This window comes from Numida meleagris, chromosome Z, assembly GCF_002078875.1.
Source record: "Numida meleagris isolate 19003 breed g44 Domestic line chromosome Z, NumMel1.0, whole genome shotgun sequence".
In the NCBI taxonomy this organism is placed as follows: Eukaryota; Metazoa; Chordata; class Aves; order Galliformes; family Numididae; genus Numida; species Numida meleagris.
In genome coordinates this window covers 25,624,870-25,638,694 of record NC_034438.1, presented here as the reverse complement: position 1 = coordinate 25,638,694, position 13,825 = coordinate 25,624,870, and the positions used below count along the sequence as shown (strand labels likewise).

The 13,825-nt window shown below is 41.5% G+C and overlaps 1 protein-coding gene across 3 annotated transcripts in view; it reads left to right on the top strand.

Annotated features, from left to right (window-relative positions):
- The window catches only part of TNPO1 (transportin 1), a 56,978-nt gene continuing 43,373 nt past the window's right edge, over positions 221–13,825 (top strand). The window contains exons 1-3 of one of the 3 annotated variants that reach the window (XM_021381451.1): positions 221–362; positions 603–716; positions 4,224–4,299. In XM_021381451.1, the coding sequence (XP_021237126.1) occupies positions 612–716; positions 4,224–4,299 (181 nt within the window). In that variant the 5' untranslated portion in view covers positions 221–362; positions 603–611. Of the gene's footprint in view, positions 363–410; positions 477–602; positions 717–4,223; positions 4,300–13,825 lie in introns of those variants that run through there. The other 2 variants (XM_021381453.1, XM_021381452.1) reach the window with 2 other exon arrangements.

The window sequence follows — 13,825 nt, the reverse complement described above, 5'->3', positions numbered from 1 at the left end:
CCGCTTCTCCTTCCTCCGTGGGAGGCCGCCTCCCGGCCCGCCGCCGGCCGCAGCTGTCCCGAGGGGCCGGGCGCCGCTACCCCGCGCGCCACGAGGCTGCCGGAGCTCTCCCTCCTCGAGTGCCGGCCCTGGGGCCCCGACGCGGTGCCGGCCGGGACTGAGGCGGGCCGTGTTTTGTCGCCCGCAGGCTCCTGGCGGCGTGGGACGCACCGGGGGAAGGCTGACGGCGGCGCCGGCGGACCCGAGGCAGCCCGGGCGGGCGGAGGCGAGCCCGGCACTAGGACCCAGAAGACGCGCGGAGGCTCTGGCAAGATTACAAATTGGTCGTGACTCAGTCTCTCGGCGGGTGGCGAAGGGAGCAGGTCGGTGCCGTCTGCCTGCCCGGTGCGGGGCCGCGCTGGGGCTCGCGGGGCGGTTGGCGGCCGTGGGGGCGGTTGGCGCTCTGCACTACGCCCTCCCTCTGTTCTTGTCTGTCTGTCCGTCCTCCCACCCGCCCTTCCTTCCTCTTCTCCTCTCCCCTCCCCTCCCCTCCTTCTCTCCCTCCCGCGGCCTGGCCCCGCTGCGCCGCTCACCGCGGCCGCCTGTTGTCTGCTGTTTTCCAGGCAGCCAAGATGGAGTACGAGTGGAAGCCCGACGAGCAGGGGCTCCAGCAGATCCTGCAGCTGCTGAAGGAATCGCAGTCCCCGGACACCACCACGCAGAGAGCCGTGCAACAAGTATCCTTAGCTGGGGCCTGCGCCAGGCGGGGCGGGCCGGGCCGGGCGGGCGCCAGGGGAGCCGGGCGGGGAGCGCGGCCTGCGGGGCGGACGGACGGACGGACGGGACGGGACGGGGCGGCGGCCGGGCCTGCCCGGGGACCGCCGCGTTGCGGTGGGCCGAGCCTCCGTCGAAGCCGGCGGCCGTGGCGCGGCGTTTGAACCGCCGGAGCGGCCTGCGGGCCGTGGGGCCGCCGTGTCCCGCCGCGGGCCCGGGCACCTGTTGCGAGCCCGAAGCCAAGGGCCGCTTCTTTTTAAAGCTCTCACCCTACCGCGGCTGCTTCGGTGTCTGCCGCTTTACTGGGTTACCCCGCCCTGGGCCGCTGCCAGGGGCCGGCCGCGCCGGGGCGGGAGCGCGGCCCTCGCTGCGGCGGATCCCGCCAAGAGCGCCGGGGGCCGCTGCCCGCGGGCAGGCCGCGCCGCCTCCTGCCTAGGGCTGCCCGCTGGTTCCGGGGTGCGGCGGGGCCTCCCGAGCCCATCCCCCGCCGGGGCTCGAGGCGAAAGCCGGGGCTGGGGGCGGGAGGGCCCTGCTGGAGCCGCCGCCGGCGTGCTCTCGGCGGCCTGCCGCCGCGAACACTGCGCGTTTTGCTGCGGGTGGGGATGTTCCTGCCTGCCTGGGAACCTGAGCTGGCGTGGTTAGACTCTGAAATTGGCGAGAAGGGGATGATCGACTGACTTTCTTCTTGGGCCAATTAGCAGTGTGTTTTAAGTTAGTTGTATGTGGTGGGTTTTCTTTCTGATGCTTTTTTCTGCTTGTCAAGTCTCTTGGTTCTAGAAATGATAAAATAGCAGGGTTTTAAGGAACAAAGAGGGAAGAAAATTTAGGCTAAGACTTACAGAAGCATAGCTCTTGAAAAATATCTGTTGCTTCCTGTTCCCTGAGCTAACTGTGTAAGTGCTTTAAAATACCAAGGAGTCCTCCTGGCATTCTCTGAAGGATATGAGCTTATTATTGTGAGCCCTTTTTACTTAACAGCATGTGCTTCAAGGTCTTCGCAGTTGGCATCAGAATTCTTTCACGTAGGTGAGAAGAAGTGTATATAAAGTTATTTTAAAAATGAGTCTATCTTGAAGGCAAATTTACTCAACCTATAGGCTTTGCTGACAGATGCAGTCAAACGTAGGGCAGCTTCTGTTATTATCTAAAAAGTGAAGTTACTTTTTATCTTGATTGTCATGCTGTTTGAGTTGTTATAGATTTCTGAGAAACTTCTGCTGCCTTTGGAAAATCCTACACAGTGTGGCTAAATGTCTCAAGTTTAAACAGGTCTTCTTCAGTATTTCAGATATAAAATTGTTTACAGCAACAGTAGCTGTAGTGTAAAATGATTCCTTAAAGCTCTCCTTCAAAAAAAATAGCGTCTGCTTTGTTTTTTGAAAAATAGCAGTGTAGGTGCAGGATGAGCAACGTAATGGATGCTGTCTGTCTGAATGATGAGTAGAAATTGATTAAGTAAAAATGCTTTTAACTGATATTTGAAATTCTTAAATGACAGCAGTAACTCCCTGCTGTGGTGAGATACCTGTGATTTCAGAGAGTTCCTTCTATGCTATCCTGTAAAAGTTAAAGAAGTGGCATGCTTTATCATTGTGTTTTGCATCCATTTAGGAAAAAGTTTAATGTCTCATTCACAGACAGCAAACTGTAACTTTAAATGTCCTTTGAAACTGTGTTCACAAATCTTTGGGATGATTCTTGTATTATAGGGTGCTACTTAGCAGCATGTCCAAGCAGGATGGCGATTAGTGGTTACAAATTTAAAGCACTTTCAGTCCTTCATTTAATATAAGACTATTGGTGTACTGTCTTGTACTTTATGACACAGTTTTGACACATTTAGATGCTTGGAACCTAATTGTAACGAAGTGGGGAGCATAGGTTAACCAAAACCCTTTGTTAATAAATTATGAATCAGGAAGACTTTCAGACATTTTTCAGATGAAGAAATTAATTGTTTTTCTGGAGGGGAAAAAAGGAAAAATGTAGGTGAAGAAGCTATTGAGGAAAATATGGCCTGTTAGCTCTTACTTGATTCATTGACTGATTAGTTAAATTCCTATTTAATACTGCTCTTCTAGTTCTTTCTGCATGTGTCTGCTGCTGCTTTGTATTTGAGCCGCTGCAATTTGTTGTTGTTAGTATTGTTTGACATACTGTTTTGGTGGTCATGTTTCTGAAGCTTGGAGTAGAAGGGAAAAAAAATTACAAGATACGATACCCTATCTTTTTTTTACTTCTGAAAGAGCTTTTGGCATGGAAGCTATGAAACAGTCTTTCGGTGTGTGTTTTATATTTCTTAGGGGATGTGGAACGATCAGTATTATTTTCACTTGGCTTGACCGTCCTTCTGTTTATATTGATCTCTTGGGTATTTCACAGCAAATGACCTTGTATCTGTGGTAAGTGTGCTTTAAAGTCAGAAGACGACAGGCTTCTCTGGCCATTGCTTGATGTAAGCAGCCTAAATATCTAAACATGAAGTTTCTTAAGTCTGTAATTGAGACTAGATGAACTAGTTGGTCACCGGAAGCAAATAGGTCCTTTAGAACTGGAAGGGACTTTATGGGCCACTGTATCCCGAAAAATGCATGTGGTTAAGGTTTTACTTCTAATGCTTAGCAATTTAGCTAAATGGCTGGTAAAGTCAATGCATATGAAGTAAACACTCCTCTTTGAAAAATATTTTTTTTACTAAATGTCATGTTTAACCCTAGTAGATATCATCATTATGACTTGAAGATGATGCTGCATGCTTATGACTCAAAATACCGTTGTTGAGCAAAATACCAGTTAATACCAGGGTATGAGAACAGGTTATAAAGAGACTGCCAGATGCCTGTTCCAGCCAAGCAGCGGCAGATGATATAGTAAATGTCAGAAAAACAACTACGTACCTTAACAGTCCTTCTGTTGAAGAAGGAAGTGGAGAGAGTGGTATTGCTAGTAAGAAGCTCATTCAGAAAGCCAACACTCTAGAAAATGGATGTGTATGCAGAGGAATCATTCTGTATTACTTGTCTTAAGAGACAGTAGATAAGTTCCTGGTGCAAATATGTGTCCACTTACAATTAAACTAATTCTCACTATCAAAATCATAAATAACTGTTGTACTTCAGTGCCGGAGTGCTTTTATTTATGATGGAGAAAAACAAAGATAGATTGTGAGATTGTCTCAGCTTAGCTTCTGAGTGTAAGCGTTGAAATCAAAAACTGTACAGAAGCAGCATTTTTAGTGTTTTCTCTTTCTGTCTTTGGATTATTTTTTTTTCTGTATTTCACAACTAAAAGGTATTTCTGCAGTATGAGGACTACAGACTCTGTTTTCAGTTTGTTCTCACTCTGAATATTTTAAGCTTTTGCATACAATTGTTTGAAATTACTCAGAAATTTAATAATAATTTCATCCAGAAAGCTATAAATGCTGCATGTATAAGATTTGGCTTCTCCTTAACGGTTTCTCACTTCAGAAACTAGAACAACTCAATCAGTATCCAGATTTCAACAACTACCTGATTTTTGTTCTTACGAAGTTGAAGTCTGAAGGTGAGTTTTTCAAATTTTAACTCTTCTATTACGCTTTTATTTTTCACTTGTTTGTTTGATTTTTTTTTCCTTTAACTTTAAAGAAATAGGAAGCTGAATCCTGCAGTCATTTTGCTGGTTTGTTGATCTCTGTGGTTGTTGAGAGCTCATTTATCTTCTTGGGAAGATCTGTGGTAACGCATCTGAAAATTTACTGGTGCACGTAGTTTCAAAGTCTTAGGATAGATTCTGGTCTAAGCATCCTATGAAATCTTCCCAGTACTCCAGGAGCATCATGCTTGTCTGAGTCTGTTGTGAAACTGAAATAAACTTGCTCCATAGTGGTGAAATGTGACTGGAGACATTATTAAATGTTCTGATAAATTCAGTTACAATCATAATTGCACCAGTAATCAGCCTGCTAAATATTTTGACGGTCATATACTAGGGTAATTCGGAGAGAATGTCAGAATCTTTATCCTGAAGTCTTAATTTTTATTAAAATGCAGTTAGAAATCACTCACAATTTACCACTCGTTTATTCTTACAGACCCTAGTAAACGCTGTGTAATGCACACTGTGTAGTGTCTACAGAAGAGTAAATTCAGGCAGTTCCTTAGTAATGAGCAGAACATTTGAAGGATTTTTGTTTCAGTGGACTACAGTTTCTGATTTGTGAGATCTTTGCCAGTGAGAGAGATTTATTTCAGGATCTATTTTGGCACAGCTGATTCTTGAACATTTGTCATTAATATGTTGGATTGTTTGGGATTTTATTTTTTCTTCTATGTCTTGCTACTAATACTTTTTTCTGTTTTCTTTTGTTTTACCTCTTGGCTTTAGAATGCTTCTGTTCTTTCAGTTTGAATTAGATCTTACTTGCAAGTGGCCCTGTAACATTCAAAGCATCAGGAAGATTATTTATATTCTGTCTGAGCAAGTGTTTCATTTGTGTTGTCTGTGTACTTAAGAAGGATGGAAGGATAGGGGAGTATGGAATGTTTTTGTATTTGAAGGCTGGGATATATCACTGTGGTTTGGGGTCTTCTGTGTAGGAAGTTTCCTAATAATGTTTAAGGTCTTGGGGAAATCTTTGAAGTTTGAGAAAGTGTTTTAAAGACCCGAGTTAGCCAAGATAATAAATTACTGAGCAAGATGCTGGTATAGATAGAGAATATCCAGTACTTCAACACTGATAAATATGATATCATACTTCTAATTGCTAGTGTTGTTTTTTTATACTATTAACAGGGAAAGAAAGAGCAGGTCTGTTAGTGGGATTTTGGAGTTTGTACAAAGGATATAGTGAGAAGGTTGCTCCATACCTATTGCCTCTGCATGTTTTCTAACACAGGCTGACCTGGTAATTTCCCCTTCATTCTGCTCACTGCTTGTGCCTTAAGTTCTAGATACTGACGTATATTTAATGATGTATCAGAATCGCTTTTTAATGGATTTCCTTAAATCACCCAATATTTTTTTTTAACCTCTTCTTAATATTTGCTTACATTAGTGTATTTGAAACAAAATGAAAGATGAGAGAGAGAAACAGTTACAGTGCTTTAAAATTGTTACATTGGTGGTTAAAAATCAGGATTTGGAGTGTTGAGGGGACAAGCAGACTGAGGTGAAGTAGCAAATTAAATTTTAAGAGGTGTTTGTGGTCAGACTGCACCCATATCTCTCACAGGTACATCATGTAGGTCTTTTCTGAAACTGCAGAGAAGTAACACTTACTTCAGGGAAGATTTTGTCCTTCATCAGTGGCTGAATTTTCGTCATACTCTTGTCCGGGTCAGCTGTTCTTCAACTTTGTGTTCAGGAAATCTTGAGAACGGGGGGGCGTGGTCCTGGTTAACCTGCTGTATATGACCTCCAAAGGCTCCTTCTAACCTCAACCATGTTGTGATTCCATGTCATAATGAGTCCAGTGTTGGTGTTTTTTTTCACAGTATTTACCAAGTTCTGAATATCCTGTTACTTTGCAATGTGGGACTAATGGAAGACGATGGGGAACTCTTGGCTGGATTTGCTATGAATCCAATGGCCAACAGCCCTCTATCATTACTCCTGCCCAAGCAAGGTAAAGAAAGGGACCTTTAGAACTGCTAGTAAGTAGTTAAAATACTCTTGCTTAGTCTTTGGAACTGGAGGGGAAATGTGATGGAGTCTATCTTGAGTACAACTGGGAAAGTATCCTTTACTTTCTCCTTCATAAGAGGATTCTCTTGGCAGCCTGTCCTATAAGGGTTTTGACTAGGGAAGACAAAGACTGTGCTTTGTACCTTGGACAGAAGCTGAGATTCCTGTACTGTGGGAAGTTCACATTTCTCTGTGGCCGTGACTTCCCAGCAGAAGGGGTCATGGGAGTAAGCTTCCCACATTGCTCTTGGTTTATTCAGTGGGGATTGACGTGTTCTGTTAGCTAGTGTGTGGGGCAAAAAAGAGCTTAGTTTGACAACAGGTGTGGATATCCATAGATAAAAATTTTTGCCTCTTTTGAAACTACTACTGAGGAAATTGTGTAAAGATAACATTTAGATGGAAGTTCCTGGAAGTTAGAATTCTGGAAGGGTGGATTGAAATACATTTTAAACACCCTTATTTTATTTCAGCATGGGTTGCACCATATATTGTCTTTGGCCTGAGTCTTATGCCTCTGCAAGCGAATAACTTCGCTTGCTTAGTTGGCTGCTCCGCTAAGGCCTGCAGTCAGACAGCAGGCAAGCTCATGGAATAAAACATGAATAGTTTCTGTAAAGCCTTAAGTTTGGCTCCTTCTGTTCCTTCTACTTTTAGGTGTGGTGCTGGATTTTTTGCCAGAATCTAGGCTAACATACATTGACATAAATAGGCAATGATCCTGATAGTTTTTTGCTGTCCCGTGTAGACATTGTGTAGCTGCAAAAGGACAGATAACTAAGTCTTTTGGTTCTGATCTTGGATCATGTTTTGATGACTGATGCTTCAACCCATCCTGTTGTGAGAACTCCAGTCCTTTAGGTCTCATTAGTGATAGTTCAGTATTATAATCTTGTGTGAGGCTGTCACACTCAAGGATCATAGCCCTTGTAACAAATTTATATTCTGAAGGTGAATGAGTTGGGACTGAGAACAGTGCTTGAGTACTGTACTGTCTTTCTGGTAGTTTTTAAGGGTGGCCTTTTAAGTTCACTTCCAAAATGTTTGGATTTTTATAGAGCAATTGAAGATCGAATGGTGTCTCAACTACTCTTGATATTTTCATGTGATGACAGTCATTCCGAGTATTTACTTTCACACAGAGTATTACCATGGAATTTGGTACTTTGGTTCTACTCCTTCCACCTCCTCTCAACCCCTGCAGCCCCTAAAAGCTTTTGTTTCAATTGGAAAGTTAGTGCACGTGATAACTTATTATAACAATTCCATTATGTCTGCATGAGGAATTTGAAATGGCTTTTTATAAACTGTTACTAGGATCCAGAGTAGCCCTATGGATTTGATGTGAACATTTTCTGATAAGTTTTGAAATTTAAATTTGATCTGAGCTGGGGTTTTCAGGAGTCCTTTCCACTATGGAATACCTCTTTCATGGTATGTTGATGTTGAAAAACATTTGAAGCTGAGCAAGAAAAAGATTGTGTGAGTATCATGTATTGATTAACCAACTTGCAGTTTCAGGAACATGTTTTTAATGAGTAGGATTAAACCAAAGAAGAGGTTCACAGGCTTTGACTATTTAACTAAAACGATCTCTTCTCCCCCTCTATCTAAAACTTTCCCCTCTCTACTCCCCTCTTACAAAATACATAATCTAGTCATTATCGAAAAGACTAAAATAGCTGCCAAGGAGTGAATCTGGTATCTGATAGGATTACAGTTCAGAAGTAAGGTTAATGTACCCTTTAAAATGTACAGTTTCAGATGTTACATAGCATGTGTGGTGTTCCTCTAGTGAGAGAATAGCAATATATTTTTCCCTTCAATTCTGATATATTAAAAATAAAGTTAAACCTAACTCAGTATTAGTAGTCAATGAGAAAAGTAATTGAGATGCACGGACTTCTTAAGGGGAACCAAGTTCTGAGATGACTAATTTTGTCAAATCATACCATTAAATCTACCTGGTTTTTTTCTTGTATGGCAGCCAATTCTTCCATTCCATCCCCCCATAGGGATATTGTAAAGCAGACTTCAGTAAAATTCTTCTCCTAAGTGGTTTTATGGCATACATACCACATGTGAGAAGTGACAGATATATTTATTTTTTCTTTTAAGAGTCTTAAAAGAAACATTGAAATTATCCAGTGGATTGCATTATGTGATTCAATGCTTCAGGAATGCTTTCTTGGAAGTCCTTATTCTGAGAGTATGGGATCTCCATTATTATCTCTTTACCTGTTCCTGAAGCCCACAGAAGGAAAGCATTCTGAAGGAGTAGGTACAGTAACAAGTTTGTTGATTGTATCATCTGTTTTCTAGCCTAGTGCCTTCATTTACTTATTCAGATTGGTGTAGGTTCTTCAAAGGCACTATTCACTGTGAGTAAAATCATCTGGAGGAGAAATCTTAGAATATCTGTTTTATCTGAAGTGACAGAAAGGTATGATTTTTTCAGGCTTTCCCTTGATTATTATCATACTTTTTCATTGTTATTGTTGTTATTCTTCAGGTAAGGTCTGTTTTAGCCCCAAAGTAAATGAAACTTCATTTTTTGGGTAAGTTCAAGGTCTTTAACCAGTTCTTTAGTGCCTTACCTTCGTGTGTGTCTTGGGAGGTGATTGTAGTCTACCACAGGGGGCATTCTTTGTATATTTTTGATAAGTTGAACTCTCCCACTCAGTGACACTTGTTTTGTTGTTTCTCATGCTGAAATGTTCTTAAAAAGCCGGTATGCATCATCCCTGCGTGGTGTTTTCCTAGAGAAAAGGGGAGTCATTGCTGGTGTGATTTCTAAATGCACCCAAGCAATGGTACTTGATTCAGTGCAGTTCAGAGGTGCTTGAGCCTAGCGTGTCTTTAACTGTGGATTTTCATCCTCTATTTCCAAGAATAAAAATGCATGGATTATTAAAATAACTAAATGACTGGGATGAAAGTAGTGTTTATCCATTCACAGACGGTGATACAGTGGCTATGAACATGTATTTTGCCCTGTTAGTCTTCTTGTACTGGCAAATCTGTTAGGGTAAAACTTTCTAAGGAAAACTGCTTAGTGTGCTGATTTCACTCTTGAAGCTGTTGAGAGCTTATTTCTGGAAAAGCTTTATTCTGTGTGTTCTAACTACTGGTGTGGATTTAGTATGTACAAATACTAAATGTGATAAAAATAATCCCTTATGTCACTGTTCTGGATGATTTCTGATTCATTATTAACAAATGGGCTGTCTCTTAGGAGCTAAAACAAACAAAAAAAGTCATACTAGAACAGTGTAATATGAGAGGCACAAGGTGAATATTTTCTTCAGAGTGACAGGTACACAGATGCCTTCATGGACTTTCCAGCAGAAAAGAAACCTTTTTTTTTTCCTTTCCCTCTGGAATAATAAGTAACCTTAAGGGTAATACTTCTAGCTTAAAACGGTATGTCAGAAACAAGGCTGAAGATGCTTCGAGGCAGTCAATGTATCTGAATATATGGAAAAACCTTGAAATGTAGTGGCTAGTCTGAAATTAATCAGTGCTCAGCTGGCTTATGTGAATGATGGAAAAAAATTTTGACATGACTGCCTAAGTATGAGAATGTCATACAGACACCGAAACAACTGAAAGTCTTCTGTTGATGCTTAGTGTTGCATATTTATTGCTTCAGGAGCAACAGCTATGCTTCTGAAGACCATGTTGTAAATAAAACTGAGCTGTGGATAATATGGAAAGGATGTTGAACTCCTGACCAGGAATTAGTTTATTGGTTGGTAATACAAATTTTTTGCATTTTAACAAATGATGGACGCAGACCAACCAGTGCAAAAGTTTGTACATCTCTTCAGGCTTGCAAAACCACAGAACATTTAAAGAACTCCGATTTCATTCCTTCTTTCAGCTTCTCTATTTTATCTTGTTTCAGCCTTTTTTTAATGCCATTCTATTTATCACCTCCTGATCCTGCAATTCAATCACTGCTAGAATTTTACTAAGAGCAGAAGATTCCTTAATAATAAATGGCAATTCATTGTAATGATAGTATAATTTGCTACAGTATCCTGAACTACGATAGCAAATGGGAGACATTGTTGCTGTTTGAGACCTCTATAGGAGGCATGTTCAACCCACCCGCCACCTGCTGCCCTGGGCAGCTGGTGATGTGGTCCCAGATCACAAACTTTTAACATGATTATGTGATTTTTGGAAATATTTTTCATGAGTTAGTTGTGCACAGCTCAAGCATTGACTGCTTAGGTGAAAACAAGGAAGGCACATTACAGTGCTAACACCACCTCTGGTGCCTGCTATACACACCCAGTCAAACCGAAGCTCGGCATGTATTGTGCATTACATGTGCTTGTGATGCTTGACAAGTAACACACTGAAAAACGCTTCAACCTACCTGCATGTGTTTGTGCTTGTGAAGACATATATTTCTTGTTATTAAGCAGACATGCTTAATTATTAATTAAATATGCACATTATACCTACATTTATTTGCTTTTTCTCATAATTTATAACTTTGACCAACTGTGGATATCATGGCCGCTTTTTTTTGGCATGGAAGTAATGCAGTAAGTTAAAGGTTTCATGATAGAATCTAAAACACTGTTATGAGTAAAGTACAAGAAAAACCTGTATTTCAAAACATTAGAATTGGTATATATTTCAAAATTAGAAATAGTATACATTTCAAAGTAAGAAGTAATCTCAAAACATTCTCATGTAAGCCTGGCTTTCTAGTTGTCAAAGATGTAGCAAATGTAGAATTGCCGAAAAAAACCCTGATTAATAAAACTTCTGAATGCAAATTAATAGAGTATTATCTACTGATAACATGTGGCATACTGCATGGCAATTTTAAAAAAAAGTTCTTAGAATAATAAGAGTGACTGCAACATCTGTGGTGTTCACACCTCGGCACAGACAAAAACAGTGTTGCAATCAAACATTCAACTCTGAGAAGAATTTGATCATGTCTCTTTGCTAGACTTTTATGGGACCTGTTTTACCAGAGAGAAATAGTCTTCACAAACATGGTTTATCCGTGTCAGCACTTTTTGGTAATACATATATTTGTGAACAGCTCTTGTCAAGGATGAAGAAGAGGAAGAGTAGGATTAGATCAAAAATCTGACAAGCACCTTGAGAACTCACTGAGAATTGCATCCACTGCCACTGAACCAGATACTGATGCATTAGTTTCATAAAAGCAAGTTTTATGTTCTTGTTGTCCTCTTTTTTTATGTTTTAAAAAATATTCAAAGCAGTGTTGTTACTTATACGTTAACTATATTCTATATTTTATATGCAGCCCAAGACAATCCCTCTTCACTCAGTGCAGTCCAGGCAAACCAGAACTTTGGACACCCATGCTTAATAGAGTGTCATCTTCTGGTTTCTGCATAAACAGGAATGACAGAGAAGTACCTTAGCACTAAGTGTGTCGGGGAAGGAAATGACAAGCTTTTTGGTGGGAGTTACCTATTGATGAATGAATGAAGAGTTAAAGTAATGAATCTCTCTGAAGAAATGACCTGGTTAGATGAATGAAAGTTTCTTATATTTTAAAATGAGACAGTTCATCACACAAGTAGCTGTTGGAGCACAAGGATTAATTGGATAAGTGAAATGAGGCCTTGTCATCAATTTGAGTAATTCAGAATACTTTTCAGACTACTAAGTGAGCACTGGGGAGTACAAGATAAACGACTCCCGCCACCACTGGTGTTGTATAGGGTGCTGTGCATTGGAAGTTTTCCCTACTTCTGCTGCTGACATCCTGTAGACATAGCTTAATAAAAAGTTGTTTCTTCAGTTAGGTGTATTAGGTTGCATTCTGGGAAATGGCGAGGTATAATTTGGGCACTAGTAGAGGTGTTCCTGAAATAAGAAACTAGAGAGTAATTACATGCTTTTAATTTAATACTCCTTCATACAATTTCTTTTTTTTATTATTATTATTTAGAAATTTATTTTTTTCTGATATTCAGCTTCACGAGAGCTTTTTCTATGAGCAGAGGACCAATCCTCCGCTACTTAGAATACTAGTGAAAATAAGACTGTATCTAAGAAGCTTTGGTATGTGTCTCTGCTGATTTTTATTTTCCAAGTCATTTGAAATCCATCTTCAGTCTGTTCTCAGTTTCTATCTCAGACTTCATCAGTCACCTTTCATTGGGGAGGAAGGAAAAAAGGGGAAAACTTTGGGTGCCTACCATTTAGAGTACAGCAGTTAGAAGGGAACTACAAAGATCATCAGTTCCAACATGCGCTGACAGGCATGGGGCATCAGCCACCTCACTAAGAAGCCTGCACCGTCACGGCACAGAAATGTTTCCCAGTGCCCAGCCTGACCTTCCCCTGGCAGCTCTGTGCCATTCCCATTCTGCTGTTGGTTCCCAGGAGCAGAGCCTGGCACCAGAGCTGCTTCCCCTCCTCAGGGAGCTGTGGGGAGCACTGAGGTCCTCTTGGCCTCCTCCAGGCCAGGCAACACGAGTGTCCTCAGCCTCTCCTTACAGGACGTGCCCTCCAGTCCTGTTACCACCCATGTTACCTCCTCTGGGTGCTTTCAAGAGCTTTAACATCCTTTTTATATTGTGGAGCCCAGGACTGCACACAATACTCAAGGTGAGACTGTACCAATGCTAAATACTGTGAGAGAATCACATCTTCTGACTGGCTGGCTACGCTGTATTTAATGCACCCCAAGTGCGGTTTGCCCCTTGGCTGCCAGGGCGCACTGCTGGCTCATGCTGAGCTTGCTGTGGAATGCTTAAAAAAACTTAAAGAGACTTAAAACTTGCCAGTCAGAATTACTGTGCTACCTGTGCAGCAGTAGATATTCTGGTTAAGGGAACATCCATTCTGATCAGTTGAAGTTATGTGAATGCTTCTTCCTTGAAGATACTGAAATAAAAATCTGTACCATACTTGCTTGAATGGTCAATCTGTGCCACTTCTGATGAAGCAAGTAATCTCACTGGGAAGGAATTAACTTATTCAGGTACTGCAGTGCTAAGCCGCCTATGGTGAGCTGAATGCAAACTTCAGCCATTATTGGTACTTAGAGCTTGGTCTTGATGCTGTTGCACCTCAGTATCTTCTGAAAGTAGAAGGCACAACAGTGTGAAATCTTCTTGTGGTTCTAAAGAGCAAAAATAGTCATTTGAAAAGAGGAGGAGGGAGTTTTAAGATGCTTTTCAAAAGCAGGAGTTATTCTTAGCTAGTTACTTAAGTAAGTTTTTATTAGCATCAGGTGCATGTGGGGTTACGACATGTTTTTATGTGGCTTTTCAGATTGCTTTTAGGAAAAATGCTCAGCTCTGTAGCTAGGAATAACACTGTGGATATCATTATTGTTGGCAATTCTTTTTAGGTTCCAGTCCTATTAGTGCTAAGGGAAAGACATTCTTATTTG